We start from the raw sequence: 20,205 nt of genomic DNA on the forward strand, positions 1-20,205 counted from the left end.
TCCCAGGAAGGATGGAAGCTCTTAAAATGGGATCAGCAGGCTGGGCAAGCCCAGCCCTATGGCCCACCTCTCCCTTGTCCCCTCTGCAGCACTACAACCAGTCAGAGGAGATGAACCACATCTCAGACATCCTCAACGTGGCCTTCACCATCATCTTCACCCTGGAGATGGTCCTCAAGCTCATGGCATTCAAGGCCAGGGTGAGCGCCTGCCCTGTGGCCAGTCTGGGTGGGCTTCCCGTGGAGCACCCTCCCCGTCTCCTCACTGCTGAAGCCCCTTGGTCCAGCACTTCTGCTCCCCACCTGCTCACCGCTTTGCCCACAGCCACTGTCAGGTACAGGCCACGGGAAGCTCCAGGCCACCAGAAGCGACAGATGACACAATAGGTGCCCATTTCTGCCCCATCTTTGAGCCTGTCTTAAATTCCTCACCTTCGCTTCAGCTTCTGAAGCACAGGCCCAGGGCCGTGGGGCATCTTGCCCTGGTTCTTTGGTTCTGGAGTCCACTCCCACAGCAAGCAGCCCAGCCCAGTCAGGCCACCCACTGATGGTTCTGGTTTCCCAAACCTGCCAGGACTTTAAGAGGGGCTCAGGGATGTAAGAGTTCCCCATCTGGATCAGGACCCCAAGTCCTTAGTCCCCAACAACTCTCCCAACCACTTGACACTCTAGGGGAAGAGACTAAAGTGCCAAGAGGAGAAGGGTGTTGGCTGGCTTGGCCCACACAGCCCCAGAGAGAAGCAGCACCGTGGACATTGCACCTTGGTCCGTCCCAGAAGATCTCACTGGACCACTGCCCTGTGCAGGCCACCAGAGTCCCCTCTTCACAAAACTTACCCTTGTTTTCCCGTCTCTCATTCCCAGGGCTATTTTGGAGACCCCTGGAATGTGTTTGACTTCCTGATCGTCATCGGCAGCATCATCGATGTCATCCTTAGTGAAATCGATGTGAGTATCAGCCCGGCAGAGCCATGACTGGGGTGGGGCTGAAAACACTTGTTCAGACTGTAGATAATTGTGGGGTACCCATTGTGTGAGCAGCCCAGCACCCTAGGGTTACAGGAAAGCAGAGGCCATCTCTGGGTAGGTGGTCAGGAAAGGCACTCCACCTGGAGGAGGTGGCCACTGGAGAGGGGACAAACTCCAAGGCAGGGCTTTTGCAGGAAGAGCACAGCCTGGGCCATGCAGAGAGGGTTCGGGCTTTGGCAGGAGCATATGAACATGCAGGGGGTGGGGGCCGGTAAGGCTGGAATAGGGGCATTGAACTTTACATAGCTGGCAGTGGGATGTCACCAAAGGTTTCTGAACAGGGTGGTGGATTTTAAAACTAAGCTGAGGGTCAGGTACTGCTCTTGGTGCTAGAGATACGGCAGTGAGCAAAACTGTGGGGGTAACAGACAGTAAATAGGTCTATCACGTGACAGGTTACAGAACGGAAAATGTAGGCAGTTAAGGATGCGGAGTGGGAGGGAAAGGGAGGATGATATCAAGAAGACATTGGAGCCAGGTGCAGTGGTGCAAGCCTGTAATCCCAGCAATTCAAGAGGCTGAGGCAAGATTGCAAGTTCAAGGCCAGCCTCAGCAACTTAGAGAGATCCTGTCTCAAAATTTTTAAAATGAATAAATAAAATGGGCTGAGGATGAAGCTCAGTGGTAGGAATCCTTGGTATTGAAAAAAAAAATTGTTTAAATGACATTGAGATCAGACCTGAATAAAGCAAGGCGTGAGTCAGGCAGGTATGAGAAACAGAGTGCTGAAGAGAGCAAGAAGAGTGTGTGCAAAGGGCTATAGCCAGAGCATGTTTGCTGAGTTAGGAGGAGCAGGAGGCCCTTGTGGCTGGAATGGAGAAGGTTGGGGAAGATGAGAGAAGACAGGGGTCAGATCATGGTTATGTCCTTACTTTGAGAAAGACAAAGAGCCCTTTGGAGGGTTTAAGCATGTTCAGACTTTAGTTCTTAAAGGATCATTCTAGCTTCTGGGTTGAGCAGACACCAGGCTGAACCAAGAAGAGCGGTCAGAAATTTACTGCAGAGCTGCAGATAAGGGGATGGTGGCTGGGGTGCTGGCCGTGGAGGTGCTGAGCAGTAGCCAGCTCTGGATCTATTTTGAAAACTTAGCTGGCAGGAAGGCGAATGACCTAGGAACTGGACCAAGAGACTCAGCATGCAAGAATGAGGCCCTGGAGGAGAAAGGGAAACAGCAGCAGAATCTGTGTTGAGGGGTAGGACTGCAGGTCAGGGAGGGGTTTCAGCCAGAGAGGTCCCCTACAAGGACTTCGAAGTGGAGCCCTCTGGTGGCCTTGCTACAGAGTGAAGAAGGGGAGAAGACACTGGGAGGAGGAGATCCAAGACTTAGTGACTAAAATCAATACAGCTGCCCTCTGGGTAGGTACCCAGTGATCCCAGGCCAGGCAGGGGGCAGCGCAAGAGCAGGAGGGAAAGGGGGCAAGAGCAGGTGGAGAAGGGAATTCATCTTTCTAAGCTAGAAAGGGTGGGATTCTACACTAAGAGTGGCTGATTTGATCATCAGGGACCCCAGTGAGAGAGGAGCTCATCCATATGTAAGGCCTCTTTCTGAGCCTCCCACTGCTCAGTGAAAAGCACATTAGGTTGTGCCAGCCACGGGGAAGCCTGTCGCTGAGTGGGGGTGAGGTGGGGAGGATCAGCCTGGGAGATGCCTGGGTGGGGTGGGCAGGGATGGGGTGGGAATGGGCGGCTACAACTGAGGAAATCTGAGTCTGTGCGGAAGGAGCCCTGGACCAAGGCTGGAAAACTGAGCCCTGGCAGGCAGCTGCAGTTTCTGGGGACTTGGCTGCCACACCGACTGTCTGATGTGCAGGGCTGGGGGTGGGCACTGGGAACCCTGTTCAGCCCCATGCACAGAACAGACAGGGAAGACAGAGCTCCATCTGCTCAGGGCTGGCGAGGGGCAAAACCAGTGAGTGTGTGTGTGTGTGTGTGTGTGTGTGTGTGTGTGTTGTGTATTTCCATCCATGCTCAACATTTGCTGGAAAAACAGCATCCCCAAAGTCCCTGTGGTTAAAAGCAGCACTAGTCACCAGCACAGTCAGAGGAGACAATTCTACACAATCAATATAACGAGCCTAAGTTAAAAATAACTACTTCCTGAAGACTGAGGCCTGGGTAGGGGAGGCCTGGATAAATTCAAATGGTTTTCTTGGTTGTGGAGGACATACACACAAGGGAAAGGCCTGGAAGCACGTCTCTCACAACAATGATAGAATCACTCTGTTCAGTTCAATACAGTAGCCACTAGCCACATGTGCCTACTGGTCACTTGAACTGGATAGTGGAGCTGAGGAACTAGGTTTCTAATTTTATTTCATATTCCTGTCATTCAATAGCCACACATAGCTAGCCGCCACCCTATGGACATCACAGATCTAGAACACGGTTGTCATCCCCTGGCTACACATTAGAATTACCTAGGGTGCATCCAAACCTCTGACTTCATTGGCCTGGGTGGGGACCCAGAAAAGGCATGGAAAAAAAATTGGGGGTGATTCTGACATGCAGACAGGATTGAGACCTGGGTGGTCTGGGGTAAAGCTGCCCAAGACACTGTGCTCGACCGGCACAACCAGGGCGCTGGGGGTCACCTCCCTGAAGATATGTGGAAGTTCAACAATGACTTCTTTCGGCCAAGAGCTCAAGAACAGGGTTTCTCATGAAATGTGGCCTAAGGGAGAAGCTTGGAGTAAGCAGGAAAAATGTCATCCCCACAAACCCAACCACCAGGTCTTTAAGGGCCTAGCCACCGAGATGTGAGCGTTGGTCCTGGGCCTGGGCCAGGAGCATCCGCTGGGGGGGTCTCAGGCTCCCACAGAGGAGCTTTGCCCCACAGGAAAGTTCCATAAGAGCCACAGCCCTGACCTCAGGGCTCTAGGGGCCACTTAGAGTGACGAGCAGGTGTTTTCCAGTGAGCCCTCGGCAGGCATGTCCCCAGCATTACATAACCCTGTCACCTGTGGATGCATCTGAGAGTCCAGAGGGACTGTGTCCAGTCTTCCCTCCCTTCTTGCTCCTGTGGCCCGGCCTGTTCCCTCATGTTCCCACAGAGCTTCATTTCCACTCCACCGTCCCCTGCCCCTGACTGCAGCCACTCGGGGTCTCACTCCTACCTCTCCGTCTTTTTCTCTCTTTAACTCTCCTGTGTGTCTGTCCTTTCTGACACCTCTCTTCACCTCCCTCCCATGTGTCCCTCCTCTCTCTCCTCTCCTCCCCCTCCCTTCGTCTCTTTTCTCCACAGACTTTCCTGGCCTCCAGCGGGGGACTGTATTGCCTGGGTGGAGGCTGCGGGAACGTTGTAATTCCAGGCTGCATGAGCCCGCCCCGCACGCGGCTCGCCCCGCAGCTCGCATGCTTAGGCTGGCTGCATGGTCGCATGGGGTGCATCCAGCACTCAGGGCCCCCTTACTAAGAGCAGACCCTCTGAGGGTCAGGGTTAGGGAGGAGGCGGGGGCTCTGTGGGAGAATGTGCATGAGACAGTGGCTTCCTTGGAGCCCTGGGAAACCGAGTGAGGGTTCTCTCTGGCACCCTCTGTGCAGATTGGAGTACAGTCCAGAGAGGACTATGCTGGCAAAGGACCTCAGTGATGATTCATTAGGCACAAGGCCTTTGGGGCCACAGGAAGCGGGGCAGGGAGGGGTCTCCCTTCCAGGGTTATCCTTGTGTCTAAGGCTGGCACAAGGGCAGGGGCTAAGAGTAGGGTGGAGATAATAGGGAGTGACCCTGCTGAACTTATGGCCAAGCTTTTGGGAATCTTTGCACTTTAGGACATTAGTGCCAGGGGCCCAGAAGGGCCACCAGGGCACTAAGCTCCGTGGCAGCTTGAGGCAAAGGAGAAATAAACAGAAAGCCCTAGAAGGGCTGACAGTGGGCCTGGCTGCAGCCTCGCCCCAGGGCAGAATCCCTGCTGCTGCTCTTGAGCACTGGCTCACCGCACAGCTTGGCGTCCATGCCCACCCCTTCCCCGAGTCCAACAGCCCAGAGCCATGAGCCCCGGGATGTCCAAAATAATGGACAGCAGGGGCCATGCGGAGGGTGTGGAACCACTTCCCTACCATGGACATCTCCCCAACACACACACACACTGCACCTCCACCCCACCCTGCCCCTACCACCTGAAGGGGCCGCCCCCAGACTGACCTCTGGGGCTGCTGCCCCGCAGGACCCAGATGAGAGCGCCCGCATCTCCAGCGCCTTCTTCCGCCTGTTCCGGGTCATGAGGCTGATCAAGCTACTGAGTCGGGCAGAGGGAGTGCGCACCCTGCTGTGGACATTCATCAAGTCCTTCCAGGTGCAAAAACCCAGCCCAACTGGACAGGAAACTGCACTTACCTAAGGAGGCCACTGGGGCATCAACCTGAGTCCAGGGTGGAGCTCTGGGGATCCTGGGGTCAGGCAGGACCCAGCAAGCTGCTGATGGGCAGGGTGGCAAGCAGGTGGGTGCAGCCCACGGCTGATGCTGACGCTCCCTCCCTGCCCTGCAGGCCCTGCCTTACGTGGCTCTGCTCATCGTCATGCTCTTCTTCATCTATGCTGTCATTGGCATGCAGGTGAGAGGCAGGTGGGCCCAGGCCACAGAATGGATCTTGACCAAGTTAGAGGGGGCATCCGTGGGCCTCAGGAGGCCTAATCAGCATGCGGGCTGGGCCCTACACCTCCTTGCCTCCTCCACCCCAGTGGTCCAACTGGTCACCTGAGAGGCTGAGAAAAGAGGCTGCACTCCTTAGCCCAGATACCACAGTGTAGGAGCCTGGAGGTGACCCAGGAGAGCCCTCGGCAGGCAGATGGGCAGCAGCGGCCAGATCTCATCTCTAAGGCCTTGGCTGGGGCCCTTCCTCAGGAGCCCTCTGCCAGGCCACAATACCCTGGGTCTGCCTGCAGTTGGGAAAAATGGTTCACTCTCCTACTTTTCTTTGGCCTTTTGGGAAGAATGTTACTCAACTGAGAAAATAGTCCAATTTATTTGGCTCCTGACCTGCTGTGGACCAAAGTGAGCAGGGTTCAGGAGAGGTAGGGGTGAAGGCAAGGAGCAGGTCAGGCAGGAAAAGACGTGGGAGATGAGCGGAGGGGACACTTGTATCTAGGTTCCTAAGCTACAGCCCTTTGTGACTTGCAGATGTTTGGGAAGATTGCCATGGTGGATGGGACCCAAATAAACCGGAACAACAACTTCCAGACCTTCCCACAAGCTGTGCTGCTGCTTTTCAGGCAGGAGTCCCCCACCCCCCACCTCACTGACCCTCTGGCCTTGGCTCTGTGCTGACTGCCCTGTGGACAGCATTAGCTCCACACAGTCAAGCACTCAGAAAGGTCCCCTGCCTGGCTTAATGCCCTACTGTCACCGTCTTGAAGGTTTTAATCATTTGTGAACAAGTGGCTTCACACGGTCATGTCTCACTCATGCCTCCAATGAATGGAGGGCTGCATATTCCTCTTTCTGACGCCACTGGAGGAGATGACGGAGGCCAATGCCTCTCCCAAGAAAGTGGTGAGGCCTCGAGCCTGCCTCGCCTTAGTCAGTGTGCTCACTCTGACTGTTCCCCGTCTAGGGACTTGAACCATGGACCGATTTTGCCCCTCCATCCAAGAAACCTTTTTTCTATATTTGATCTCCGAGTGGTAGCACCCCACGATGGTAGAGCTGAGGGGCTCCCACACAGAGAGAAACTGTAGACAGGCTTGCAGGGACGGTGACCTAGGATCTGACCTCCTCACCTCTGTGGCAGCAGCCCCCATCTGCTCATCACGCCTGCCCTGGCTGGGCTGGTGGCCCCCTAAGGGACCACGAAAGAGTGCACAGGCTGACAGGAGCCTCTCTCCTCCAGGTGTGCCACAGGTGAGGCTTGGCAGGAGATCCTGCTGGCCTGCAGCTACGGAAAGTTGTGTGACCCAGAGTCGGACTATGCCCCGGGCGAGGAGTACACTTGCGGCACCAACTTCGCCTACTACTACTTCATCAGCTTCTACATGCTCTGCGCCTTCCTGGTGAGACCTGGGGCAGGGCAGAAGGGACGGACTGAGCTGAGGGTGGTGGACCCGCCTTCTTCCTCTCCATCTCTCCAGGGGTCCATCTCCAGGACACTGAGGCTCTGGTTAGAGTGCCCTTTGTTCTGGTCATCTTGGGGTTGGTTTTGTTTTGAGAGCACTTTTTCCTGCTCTAGAGGGATTATAAGAAGTTTTTACTACACACATAAACATGCACGCATATAGACACACATTTAGTAAGCACAAGGAATTTAATGAGGTCATACCCTCCATAGGTGGGGACTTCCTCTAAAGATGTTTATGCCTAATTATTCCTTGGAAGAGAAAGTTGTTGTCCAATTATGAGAAGGCTGAGAATCTGGAAACAGGATCCCACAGGAAGTCAGTTGGCATTAGAAAAAGTATGAAGTCACTTTGAGACTGCAGGGTTGCTGTCTGTCCATGTGAAGCCATCATGGGGACCTTGTTCCTCTATTCCTTTTTCTTTCCTACATTCCCTCAAAACTATTATTTGAGCATCTGATGTGTGTCAGGCACCGGGCCAGGTACAGGAGATAGAAACTTGAATGAGACCCAGTCTTGGCCTTGATGGAACTCACAGGGACAAAGGAGTTCAAGTACCTTGTGATTCAAAGGGACTCCCCCCAACTCTGGACAGAAAAGGCAGAGGCAGCAAGAAGGCCACAGGTTAGGGTGCAGAAGATGGCAAAGTGCCTCGCAGGTGCAGATGGCAGGCTGAGATGGGATAGCTCCCAAAGAGGCACTCGGGTTGGGTTTTAAAAAAACAGGCACTGGCACCCTAACACAGCACCTGCCTGTGCAAGAGAAGAGATAGACACCGCCTTGTGTGTGAAATGTGGGACGAGGGCCATGGGGAGGGAGAGCCCGCAGCCCCCCACCCAGGGATGCCTCCCACCTCCGCCTGCGCCCGCATCTCCTGCCTTTCCGGTTGGGAGCCCTTGGTCCTCCTCTTGCAGATCATCAACCTCTTTGTGGCTGTCATCATGGACAACTTTGACTACCTCACACGAGACTGGTCCATCCTGGGCCCTCATCACCTGGATGAGTTCAAGGCCATTTGGGCGGAGTATGACCCGGAAGCTAAGTGAGTCCAATTCATAGGCTCTGTGCTGGGCACTGCCTAAACTGTCCATCCTCCATCCGAGACCCTGTGTCCCCTAAGGACTCACTCTCTGTTCATTTATCCAAGGTCCCAGCCCAGAGAATCAGAGTGTCTCAGGGTTGGAAGGGGTCCCACAAGCCTCCCATGTGAAAAGACCCTTGACTTTCTTGGGAAAATGTCATCCAGCCTCTGAATGGACATTCTTAGGAGTGGGGAACTCAACATCTCACCAGACACCCTAGTCCTGGCTACTCAAAATGACCATCCACACCTGTGTTTGGTTAAAATGCAAACCCTGCCCAGATTGCCTGAATCAGAATCCTCATTTCTGTTGACCTGATCCTCAGGGGATTTGTATGCACATTAAAGCTTGGGAAGTGCCACTTTCTTACATTCCTTTTAAGAAAGATAATAAACTCGCATTTATTGGATGTTTCCCAGGTTTCAGGCACTATACTAAACACTCTATGTATTATCTTATTTAATTCCTACAACCTATAACATGGGTTTTCTGATCATCTTAATCTCACAAATAAAGAAACTGAAGCTCAAAGAGATTAAGTTGCCCTGGCTCATGCAGTTGTTAAGAAATGGCCCCACAATTCCAGGGAGGTCTGCCTGGTGTCCTTAGCCACTGTGCTTTAAACTGCTTACATCAGGGAAACCAAAACCTCCCTGCCTCTACCAGCCATCCACAAGTCCTAACTCAGCCCTCTGGAGACAGGCAGAAAATGGTCAACTTCCAACCCAGGCAGGACCAGAGAAAGAAGGAAGTCAATAGCATCCTCAAAAATGAGGTTTTTTTCCAAGGCAACACACATCTGCTGCCTTGGTCATTCCCGGCTGCTGTGCTTTATGCCCTTTCTGAGATTCATGGTCACAATGAAAATATGGTTTCCAGCTCTGGGGACCAGTCTGCACCTCCTTTGCCATATACTCTACTTCTGATAATATAGCCCAGGAGCTCCTCACATCTTGACCAAAGCCTAACAAGGTGTTAGTATACATCCAGCCTCCAGGCCTGGGGATCCCCTCTCCAAGAGAATCCCCTCAAAAAGAGATCCTCTGTCTTCCCCAAATAAAGCCTCCATTCCTGGTACTGGGCAACAGTGAATCCCAACAGGGTCTCCTCCTTTAAAAGGGTCCTAGGCTCCTACTTCCTAAAGTTGGAAATTAAGGAAGTGCCCCATGCTCCCTTCCCTTTGCTCTCTGAGCAGGGGAGGTCCTAGTGGGGCTATGTGGTTTACAGATCTGTGTCCTCCTGCAGGGGGAGAATCAAACATCTGGATGTGGTGACCCTGCTGAGAAGGATCCAGCCCCCACTGGGCTTTGGGAAGTTCTGTCCACACCGGGTAGCATGTAAGGTAACTAGAGCTGCCAGAGAGGGGCGGTTCCAGGAGAAAGGGAGCAGGTGATACAGGGCAGGGAAACTGAGGCCCTGAGGGAGTCATTTTAGATGAGCACTTTCCTGTTTAGATTTCCAACACTATAACAAATACCTAAAGCTGGGTACTGTGGCACATACCTGTCATCTCAGTGGTTCAGGAGGCTGAGGCAGGAGGATCGCCAGTTCAAAGCCAGACTCAGCAACTTAGTGAGGCCCTAAGCAACTCAGTAAGACCCTGTCTCTAAATAAAATCCAGAAAAAGGGCTGAGGATGTGGCTTAGTGGTTAAGTACCCCTGGGTTCAATCCCTGGTACCAAAAAAAAAAAAAAAAAAAAAAAAACAGAGGTAATCACATTATGAATAAAAAAGGTTTATTTTGGCTCACAGTTTGGGGTATTCCAAAATGATAGGGCAGACCCTTTGCTTTTAGGTCTCGGGTATGTGGGGAGTACCACACGGCATGGTGGGAGCTTGAGGCAGAGGAAAACTGCTCATTCCATGAGCAGGACCCAAAAAAGAGGTAGAGACTAGGATCAGCCCACACCCTGTCTCGTGTCCCATCCCCTCTGGGCCCACAGATTGGGTGAGCATGACCTCTGATCCCAATTCAACAACAAACCACTGCCTCTGCTTGCACAGCGGCTGGTGGGCATGAACATGCCCCTGAACAGCGATGGCACGGTCACTTTCAACGCCACACTCTTTGCCCTGGTGCGCACTGCCCTCAAGATCAAGACGGAAGGTGAGGGCCTTCAGCGGGCACCGATTCTGCCAGATTCTCAGTGCTCAAGACTGGAATCAAGAGCCATGGGGAGAAGCAGAGGGAGCCCAGAGAGTGGTCACCAAGTCCTCCTGCCCCTCAGGGCTCAGAGAGAGCCTGGAGTACTCTGCAGGGCAAGTTCACCAAGGATCTGCTCCCAGACTCCTCGGCTGTGTCTCTGGGCTAGAGAAGTGCCAGGGCTAGCAGGGGCTGGGGCACCTGAGGTCAGCTCTGGACAGGGGCAGAGGAGGGGCTCAGCTGGTTGGGAGAGTGACAGGAGTCCACACTCAACTCCACGAGACCTGGAGGTCCTCACTCACCTAGCAGAGGGACATGGTGGCAGGGAAGGAATAAAGTGTGGGGGGAGAGGGAGGGGGGTTGTTCCTGAGCCCTTGCTCAGGGTTCTGGCTGCATCAGAGCCACCCCTGCATTGAAAAAGTCTTAGGCAGCCACAGGGCAGGTTCTTTGGGAGAACAAAAAGAAGGGGAGGAGTCAGAGGGGAGCAATTTGGAGTTACAGGAGGGGCAGGGAATTGAAGGTCTGGGGAGGAGAGCAGGGGTGACAGCCTTGGACACTAAGCACTCTGGGCACTGGAAGCCAAGGCCTCTGAGGAGCAAACATGTCACCCAAGGGTTGGATGCCCCATTGCCAGCCTCTAGCACAGCAGCTGCCACAAAAGAAAGCTTTGCCAGGGTTGGCTGAGTGAATGAGTGGCACTCAGAGGGGCTCAGTGAGTATAAGGTGGCTTTATCACAGGCAGTCAGCCTGGCCTGGATGGCTTTGGGGCCACTCCTGCCTTTGCCTTGCCCCAGGTAACTTTGAACAGGCCAACGAGGAGCTGAGGGCCATCATCAAGAAGATCTGGAAGAGAACCAGCATGAAGCTCCTGGACCAGGTCATCCCTCCAATAGGAGGTGGGTGCTACTGTAGGAGACCAGAGTCCAGAGGCAGAAAGGGTAATGAGCTTCTCTGAGAAGTCCCCTGAGAATCTGAGAATGGCCCAGACCTCAATAAATACCCTTGATAGACTCCCATGAGCATCTAGCAAGGCAGCCACCAGTATTAAGGTGCAGAGTGCCCGTCGACCAAGGCAGCAAGACGAGGAGGACCTGGGTGCTGGACCTGGCTGCACCTGGCTCCCACTCTGTGCCAGATTACCACCAACCTTCGGGACATCCTTTGTTGGCCCCTCTGCAGATGATGAGGTGACAGTGGGGAAGTTCTATGCCACATTCCTCATCCAGGAACACTTCCGGAAGTTCATAAAACGCCAGGAAGAATATTATGGATATCGGCCTAAGAAGGACACCGTACAGATCCAGGTAAGTCCAACCCAGGCAAGTTCCAAGGGACTCCTGCCAGGGCTCCGGTTCCCTCTGGAATTTTGTCTGGGGATGGAGGAGTGAGGAAGTGAGATGATGATTCTGGATGGTCCTCCATGAGTCACGTATCAACTTCAGAAGAACCAGGAGCTCTTCACCTCTGGATGGTGGGACAGAAGAAAACGGGATTTGTTCAGAGGATAGATGAGTTAGACAAGAGCAATAGTCTCCAAAGAAAGCAGATTCCCCCAGGGGTACTTAAAATGCCATGAAAAAGAAAGCTTTAGAACTTTGTTTTATCTTATGTGGGTTTTGTTTCTATTTTTTGTGTTCATTGTAATGCACATAATTTGTAAAATCAAAAATGTGCATGCATTTGTGCTGTATGCGCAGAACATTATTTCAATTGCTGTTTCTATTCTAAAATAATCTCACACTTTAAAAAGTTTGCAAGTACAATACAAAACCTTTTTTTCTGAACTGTTGAGTAACACTAACATAATGTTCCCTCAACCCTTGATGTTCCATGATGTACACATGAAAAAGTGTATTCCTGCACACATGAGTCTTCTCCTACATAACCACAATGCAACCATCGAAATTAGGAAAATGGGGGCTGGGGTTGTAGCTCAGTGGTAGAGCACTTGCCTAGCATGTGTGAGGCACTGGGTTCAATCCTCAGAACCACATAAAAGTAAATAAATAAAATGAAGATATTGTGTCCATTTACAACTAAAAATATATATATGAAAAAAGAAATCAGAAAAATAATGTTGATATGTTACTGCCATCTACTCCTCAGACCTCATTTGGGTTTCACCAGTTGTCCCAATAATGTCCTTTTTAACAAAAGGAGCCAATCACACATTGTATTTAGTTTCCATCTCTCCTTAGTCTCTTCCATCTGGAACATTCCTTGTCTTTCCTTGACATGACCTTGACACTTCTGAGGATGAGAGGCCATGATGTCCCTCAGGTTGGGTTTGTCTGATGTGTCCTTATATCAGGTATAAGATATGCATCTTGTCGGTTACAGAAATGTTACTGTGTCCTCATTGCAAACTATCAGGTGACACCAATTTTGATTTGTCCCTTTGTGGGTGATATGAACTTTGATCAATTTTAGATACATAGATAGATAGATAAATGTATAGAAATGTAGACATATAGATATGATGATATATTAAATTTTCCTATCTGTATGTCTGTGTCTCCTATACGGTCCTGAACTATATTCTGTCTATCCCATCAAACTGACACCTTTCTGAAGGTGAGGATTCTCTTCTCCTTCTGGACTCAGTACTCTGTTAATTTCTTTTTGGTGTGCACACATGTACACACACACACATGCACATAAGTGAAAAGATTGCTCAACCCAGAGGCCTGGGGCAGACACAAAATCTCCACCCATGGAATTAAGACCAGACTCTTTGGTAACTATTAGAGTGTGGACTATCACTGCCACCGGAGAAGGGTCTGGGAGCTTCACAGCCCTGTGATCTTGAATGAGACAGGAGGGAGAACAGGCTTCAGGAGACCCCCAGGTGCATGGATTAGAAATGAGTGGGGGAAGCAGTTCTAGTCTCTGCTCGTGGTCTAGAAGGTTCACCAGTCACTTCTCCATCCTCAGGCTGGATTGAGGACCATAGAGGAAGAAGCAGCCCCTGAGATCCACCGCACCATCTCAGGGGACCTGACAGCTGAGGAGGAGCTGGAGAGAGCTATGGTGGAGGCTGCAATGGAGGAAGGAATATTCCGGGTGAGTGAGGGTCATGACCACCCTTCGTGGTCTAGACACAGTGAGCAGTAACAGAGAGAATGGCCAGGAGTCCAGCCACACAGGAGGTGGACATGAGAGCTGATGGAACAAGGTGTTAAGCATAACACACCCTTTCCCACCTTCCCTGCAAACCCTCATCAATATTCCATGTTATGCCAGTCCTCTGTCCAGTTTTCTTCTAACACTTTCAAGGTGGAAGATTCTTTATGACCACCTTGTTAAACCCTCTCAGGTTACTGATGAGGAAATGATGGTGTGAGATGTGCAAAACTTAACTTCAAGGGGGCTAGAACCCAGCTCTGCAGACTCCCAATTCAGGGTTCTCTCCACCACACCACATTTCCCTATCCATGTGTCGGTGTATCCTGTACATGTCCTGAGCTATGTCCTGTCTGTCCCATCACATTGAGCCCTTTCTGAGGGTGGGATTCTCTTTGCCTGGTCTCACTGCTCAGGCCATTTCCCTCTGGCCTCATGGGATTTGTCTCCAATCCATAACTTGTTTCCAGCACCATCATCCTGGGTGACAGCCCCCAGTCCCCTTCCAACCCTCATCCCTCGGTCACTGATCTCTGTCCCTCTGTCCCTTCACTCCTCTCCTTGCCTCTAGAGGACTGGAGGCCTGTTTGGCCAAGTGGACAACTTCCTGGAAAGGACCAACTCCCTGCCCCCCGTCATGGCCAACCAAAGACCCCTCCAATTTTCTGAGATAGAGATGGAGGAGCTGGAGTCCCCTGTCTTCTTGGAGGACTTCCCTCATGATCCAAGAACCAACCCACTTGCTCGTGCCAATACCAACAATGCCAATGCTAATGTTGCCCATGGCAACAGTGACCGTAGCAACAGCTCTGTGTTTTCCAGGTAATGGAAGCAACTGGATACCAGGATAGGACTGAGGAGACAGGGTTAGCAGGTTGCAGGCTAGATGGGAAGAGGGAGCCCTGAGATTTATGGTGTATCCTTTGCTTGCCTTTATGCCCTTGGGGATCCTCTGCACCTTAATGCAAGGGGCAGGTTTAGGGTGCAGAGATGCCTGTGGCCAGCAGGGGGCAGTTTCATGTCAGCATTGGCCCAGATGCTGAGGGGACCTTTGGTTTCATCCTCTGCAGCAGGTCTTAGAGCTGAGATATATTATAGCGCATATTACAGGTTAGAAAGAGCGGGCCTACCTCAGCAGCACAGACTACTGTGGGTGATAAGGTTCAATTGTTGGAGTTGGGCTCCACCTCACCAACCCCAGACTAAAGACTAAATATAATCTGTGACTACCTGAGTGTCATGGAAAAAAGGGCAGGATGAGGGAAAAAGCTGATCAGCCAACATGACCCAGGAGCTGGGCTCAAAGCGGAGCTCCCATTCTAGGCCGAAAGCCAGCAAAGCTTTGGTAGGACAGGGCAGAAGTCATCTGAAGAGCTACTTTCCACAGCCAGGGCTGCCTACACCCCATCCCAGCTGGAGAAGCCCCTTGAGTTCATCCCAGAAGCCTTGAAGGGTACGCCTGACTTTAGACTTTGGTGCAAAGTGGTGTGAAACTAGAGCTGTATCGGACCTGGGCCAGGCTGCTAGGGGACGTGTCATGTGATATGACTCATGTCCTGAGAGTACAGAAGGGATATTGATCACCATGGACTGGAAAGGTCTAGAATAGTTCTCAGTTGCAGCTGCACACTTGAATTATATAAGGAGCTTTCCCAAACCCCCATCATCTGGGAGTGCGACAGTCACTACTATTCCTTAAAGCTCCCAGGGGGTCCTACGTGCAGCCAAGGTCAAGAACCAGGGTCCTAAAGGTTGTGAGGCTGCATGGAATGTGGAGAGGAAAGAGGGGACCACTGAACAGCAGTGGAGGCGGGGAGGCATTGGGCTCACACCCCCAAGTCAGGGATAGCTGTGCAGAGAGGTGAGAGGGTCACTGGAGTCAAGGTCCCTGTGCTATGACGGGTCCAGACCCTGAGTGAAAGGATTTGGGGCCACAGAAGAGCAGAGACGTCCAGAGACCCGGAAGCCTGCTCTGGTTCACTTGGCCTTGTTTCCATTTCAGTGTCCACTATGAAAGGGAATTTCCAGAAGAGACAGAGACACCTGCTGCCAGAGGAGGAACCTTCAGCCAAGCCCGCAAGGCCCTGGGTCAGCCTTCTGCCGACCTGAGAAGCTGAGCCTTCTCCTGAGGAGGCCTGGGGAGCCTCGCTCCTTCCTTGGAGTCTGGCATCCCAGCTGGGAGGGCTGTCTTGGGGCCTGTGGCAGTGGGAACCAGCTGAGAGAAGCTTCTAGGTAGAGGGGGGTGGGGGAGCCTACATTATTCCAGGTCTGCCTGAAATTCAGCCAGCGTGGGAGTCCGCCCTCTCCCAGGTCCCATGGAAGGGCAGCTCCCGGACTCACTGTTACCTTGGCTCTTGGGCCCTTTAGCAGGTCATCTTGGAATCTGACAGTGGGTTTTGGACCACTGTGTGACAGTAGTGACCCCGAGGACACTGCAGATCAGTGACCCTCTTCCCTGACACACACTCCTTCACATGCACAAACACACTGAAGAATGGCTTAGCTAGAGACTTGGCCCGGAGCCCCTCTCCCAAACCCAGAGTAGGGTAAAGAGACCTGGGCAATTCTGCCTGGCCTGGAATTGGTTGGGCCCCAGCATGTGTCCTCCCTCTAAGCCGCCCTCCACAGCTGGCCAAGAGAGTTGGTACGGGGTTGCCTGCCTGAGCCAACGGTCCTCTTGTCCTCGCCTTGCTCACAGGACCTCTCAGCAAGCCCCATGTGGAAAACCTGAAAGAATGGCGGACTTGCCGGACACCTCCTGTCCCCTGCCAGGTAAAGGGGTGGAGAACAGGGAGCAAACTCCATATAGAGACCCTACCTGATGCAGTGCTAGGAGCGAGCTATGACAGGGGAAGGGCCTGGCGCCAGTTTGCCCACCCATAACAGAAAAAAATCAGGTTCCTGGATCTTCTCCTTTCCATGGATCTTGCTTGAGGCCGCTTTGGATGTGCTGGGATTTCACTGCATCTGTGGGTTCCAGCAAACCTGTTGGGGTCTTTGCTTTTGTGCATTTGAAACAGCGCCCCAGGGCAGAGCTTCCCGTTCTAGAAGAAAGGAAGCGCTCCATGCCAGGCTCTCTGCACGCGGAAGCATCTCGCAGCAGGAGCTCCGAGGAGAGCCGTTCCAGGTGCCCAACTCCAGCCACGGCCCTGCTGATCCAGGAGGTGAGGAGAGGCTGGGACAGAGCAGCTGGCTACATTGGCAGGTGGCCCTGTGACAGCCTGGCATGGAGAGGGGGTAGGGTCAACAGAAGCAGACCTTCCCCCACCAAAGACCACTCCCAGGAAGACCCTGTCTAGGCCCCTCTCCTCCCTGCAGGCTCTGGTTCGAGGGGGCCTGGACTCCTTGGCGGCTGACGCTGGCTTCGTCATGGCGACAGGCCAGGCCCTGGCAGATGCCTGCCAGATGGAACCAGAGGAAGTGGAGGTGGCAGCAACAGAGCTACTGAGAGAACGACAGACCCCAGAGGGCCCGTCTGGTGCCGTGGGAGGCCTGAGCCTCGGGTCTTCCCTGGGCAGCCTTGACCAGCATCAGGGCTCACAGGAGACCCTGATTCCTCCCGGGCTGTGATGGCCGACAAGAATCAGCCTGGGCTTAGAGCTGACATGACCAAGGGGAGGGAGACTGCTGGAGGGAGGAGTATTAGCACCACAGCAGCCTCCCTCCCTTCAGTGGCTAGACGCCTGGCTGAACAAGGGTGGTCAGGAACCATCTCAAAAACTTGGGAGGAAGTAGATGGACAGGACAGGCCCTTCCCTCACCAGCAAGAAGCATGATTGGCTGGAACTTCTAAGGTCATTCTAAAAGTCCTGGCCAGTGCCAGTGTCCATCTGTCACAAGGCCACTCCCATCAGCAGGACATTAAAGTCTCAGGCCTATTACACTGGCACCTGGCCTCTGCTTTTCTCTTTTTCTGGACCCTCTATACTTTTTTCCCCTCCCCAAGAGCCCTCAGGGAACCTGGGCCTAGGAGTCTAGAGGGGCTCTCTCGGTTTTATTCTGCATGAGGCAGAGGCACTGTGTGGAGAGTGGGGTTCTTCAGCCTGGAAGTCTAGGGCTGGCCCCATTGACTAGGGCGGAGCAACCCCAGAGAGGACTGGTGGCCTCAGAAACACTCCTAAGCCCTAGTCACACCATGGCCAACCTTCTTTGGAGCTCTGATAGTGCCTCTTTGGTCAGAGTTCACTGCCAACACCACCCTCCTCTCGTGCCGTTTATGGCCTTGGTTATCACAGATCTGCGGTCTCCATGGCCCCTCTTATCCACCCCATGAGTATGGATGTGACGTGTAACAGCAGTTACTGTTTGCTGAGTGTCTCCCGTGTGCCAGCTACATACAGTCTCACACCAGAGGTCTTCATGTACTGTGTTTACAAAGCACTCTCACACACAATATCCATTTTATCCTCACCAGAACCATGTGATGTAGGTATAGGATCAAGATGAGGAAATGGAGGTACAGAGAGGTGATAGGACATCTCTGAAGTGCACAGCTGGGGAGAGGCAAAGCCGAGACTCTGCACCATGTCCTCAGAATCCCTACAGTGCCCCTCCCCTTCCCTGGATACTCTTTTTTTCTTTTGGCCACTCCTACATTAAGCCAGCCGGGCAAGCCTGCTCTGTGGCTGTGGCCATGGTAACCAGGTTGGCTTCCCATGCAGCCTCCCTATTACATCCTGCAGCAGGATCCCTACATCTGGGTTCTGCCCCAAGATGCAAGCAGCACAGGACAGGGACATTCACACCCTCAGGGTGCTGTACATCCCTGGTCCCTGCTGGACCCAAAGCTTCCTGGTGCCTGGTCAGAGCAGGTATTCCAACTCATGTTTCTCCTCAAACCTCAATGCCAGTAGCTTGCATTCACAGCAAAAATAGAAGCCACCAGAAGGTCCCTCCTCAGCTCTCTCACCACACTGAGGAACCTATCTCTACCTTCCCCCTGACCCAGTGGAAACCAAGCCGGGTCTCTCCTTCTGCCAAAATACTCCTTCTATCTAGCCATTCTCCCCTCTCTGCCTCTGCTGGCTCCTTCTATCTACGTGGGGCACATTCTAGGTGCTTCTAGCTTAACATGATCCTGCAGCCATCTTGCCTGTGGATTTATGTAAATACTGTGTATCATCTATTTACCTATTTATCCATCAATCGTAAGTCCATTACAGGGAACCAAACTTCCTACCTGGGTGGCGTCCTTGCCTGGGTTTCCACTTTCCATTTCTCTGCCCCACGCAGCCTGCATTCCTCCCCACCCTTTCTTCATGAAAACCAATATCACTAACAATCTGTTGCTGATCCAGTGGACTCTTCTCTACTTGACTTCCAGGCAGATTTGATACAATTTATCTTTCCCCACTTCCTGAAATGCCTCCCAAGTCTCAGATCTCCTGAATTTCCTGTTACCTCCCAAGGGCGCTCCCACTTGAAGCTTTCTTGAGCCTTCTTCCTCCACCCCCAGCTCCCAGGTGTGTTCCGTCTGCTTGATTTTTCGCTGCACTCACTGACTCTTGGGGTGATCACATTCATGCTCATATCCTAGTGACACCTATGTGTTGCTGATTCTCAAATCTGTATTTCTGGTCTAAATCTCTCCTAAACTCTCTCCAGGTCCCTGATTTCTGCTCCTCCTACAAAATACAATGTCCACCATGTCTAAACCCACCTTGTCCCAGTGTCACCTCTTATCCTCTCCTCAAGGCTACTTCTCCTCTGCTGCTGCTGGGAAACCTACTCCTCATTCTCAGGGAAACCTACTCCTCATTCAAACTGAAGGTCTGGCTGTTATGCCCCATAAACTCATCTCCAAAGTGCTTCTTACACCTGTCTCCACCTCTCTTCACCCCACAGCCACGTCCTGATATGTCCCCCATCACCTCATGTCTTGTCCTTTGCAACAGCTTCTGAACTGGCCTCCCAATCTCTCGCCTCCCTCCCAATCCATCTCTGATCTTTCTAAACAGAGAAATCTATTATTTCCTTACTTCAAACCCAAACAGTGTCCCCAGAGCTCTCAGAATCTCAGGCAAACCCTGGCCTCAGTTCCTAGTCTCACCCAGATTTGCCCCACGTGAGTCTCCTGCTCACCTGGCCAGAGGGAGTTGCTCTCATCTCTGAGCACCAATGTGCTGCTCTCTCTGGAAACTTCCTGAGCCCTGAACCTGATGGACCCCTAATTAAACTTCAGCTTTCCTATTACATCCTGCACAGAGCTTTCTGTTGTCTGACCCAGAAATTGAGCACATTGCTTTCCCTGTCCCAGCAGGGATTGTAACCTTATTGTACCTGCCTTCTCCCCCAGCCAGATGCTAAGCTCCATGAAACCTGGTGCTATGGCCTCCTTGTTTGCACTTATCCCTCCAGAGATGAGCGTTTTTCAACACTCATTGGTGGCTCAACAGTTACGTGTTGAATAAATGCAGAAAGGAGCTAAGAGGTGTGAACCCTGCCCTCAGCAATCATACTGCCCAGTGCCTCCTGCTCAGTCCTGCACCCTTGGCCACCTTAGCTGTCCGTCTAGGCCAAGGGAAGGCAGGGAGGAAGAACTCTGCTTCCAGAGGGTGACATGCCAGACTCCACATGCAGAGGGAGCACCTAGACTCCTCCTGGTCCCCTCCTCTGCCCCCTCCTCTTCACAACCACTTACACTATCTCCCATTCAATTGACTCATCTACAAGAATAAGATAATGTGCAACTAATGAGATTGTTGCTCCTATGCTGTAGAATTCTATAAAAGGTTATTTTTTACTTGCAGCAGGGACTTGAGCACCCTGTACTATGTCTAC

The 20,205-nt window shown here is 52.4% G+C and overlaps 1 protein-coding gene across 1 annotated transcript in view; it reads left to right on the top strand.

Moving 5' to 3' along the window:
• Cacna1s (calcium voltage-gated channel subunit alpha1 S) overlaps window positions 1–17,389 on the top strand; it is a 63,634-nt gene extending 46,245 nt beyond the window's left edge. Inside the window, exons 27-44 of the mRNA XM_046465019.2 lie at window positions 90–200; window positions 864–947; window positions 4,270–4,326; window positions 5,192–5,320; window positions 5,514–5,579; window positions 6,146–6,237; window positions 6,855–7,014; window positions 7,992–8,119; window positions 9,405–9,501; window positions 10,164–10,266; window positions 11,097–11,198; window positions 11,482–11,606; window positions 13,237–13,365; window positions 13,997–14,247; window positions 15,428–15,513; window positions 16,124–16,197; window positions 16,446–16,589; window positions 16,744–17,389. Of these exons, the coding sequence (XP_046320975.1) occupies window positions 90–200; window positions 864–947; window positions 4,270–4,326; window positions 5,192–5,320; window positions 5,514–5,579; window positions 6,146–6,237; window positions 6,855–7,014; window positions 7,992–8,119; window positions 9,405–9,501; window positions 10,164–10,266; window positions 11,097–11,198; window positions 11,482–11,606; window positions 13,237–13,365; window positions 13,997–14,247; window positions 15,428–15,513; window positions 16,124–16,197; window positions 16,446–16,589; window positions 16,744–16,995 (2,190 nt within the window). The 3' untranslated portion in view covers window positions 16,996–17,389. The remainder of the gene's footprint in view (window positions 1–89; window positions 201–863; window positions 948–4,269; window positions 4,327–5,191; window positions 5,321–5,513; window positions 5,580–6,145; window positions 6,238–6,854; window positions 7,015–7,991; window positions 8,120–9,404; window positions 9,502–10,163; window positions 10,267–11,096; window positions 11,199–11,481; window positions 11,607–13,236; window positions 13,366–13,996; window positions 14,248–15,427; window positions 15,514–16,123; window positions 16,198–16,445; window positions 16,590–16,743) is intronic.
• The last annotated feature ends 2,816 nt before the right edge of the window (window positions 17,390–20,205 follow it).

This window comes from Marmota monax, unplaced genomic scaffold, assembly GCF_021218885.2.
Source record: "Marmota monax isolate L192 unplaced genomic scaffold, Marmota_monax_Labrador192_F-V1.1 WCK01_AAM20220418_F8-fsc00099, whole genome shotgun sequence".
Lineage (NCBI taxonomy): Eukaryota > Metazoa > Chordata > Mammalia > Rodentia > Sciuridae > Marmota > Marmota monax.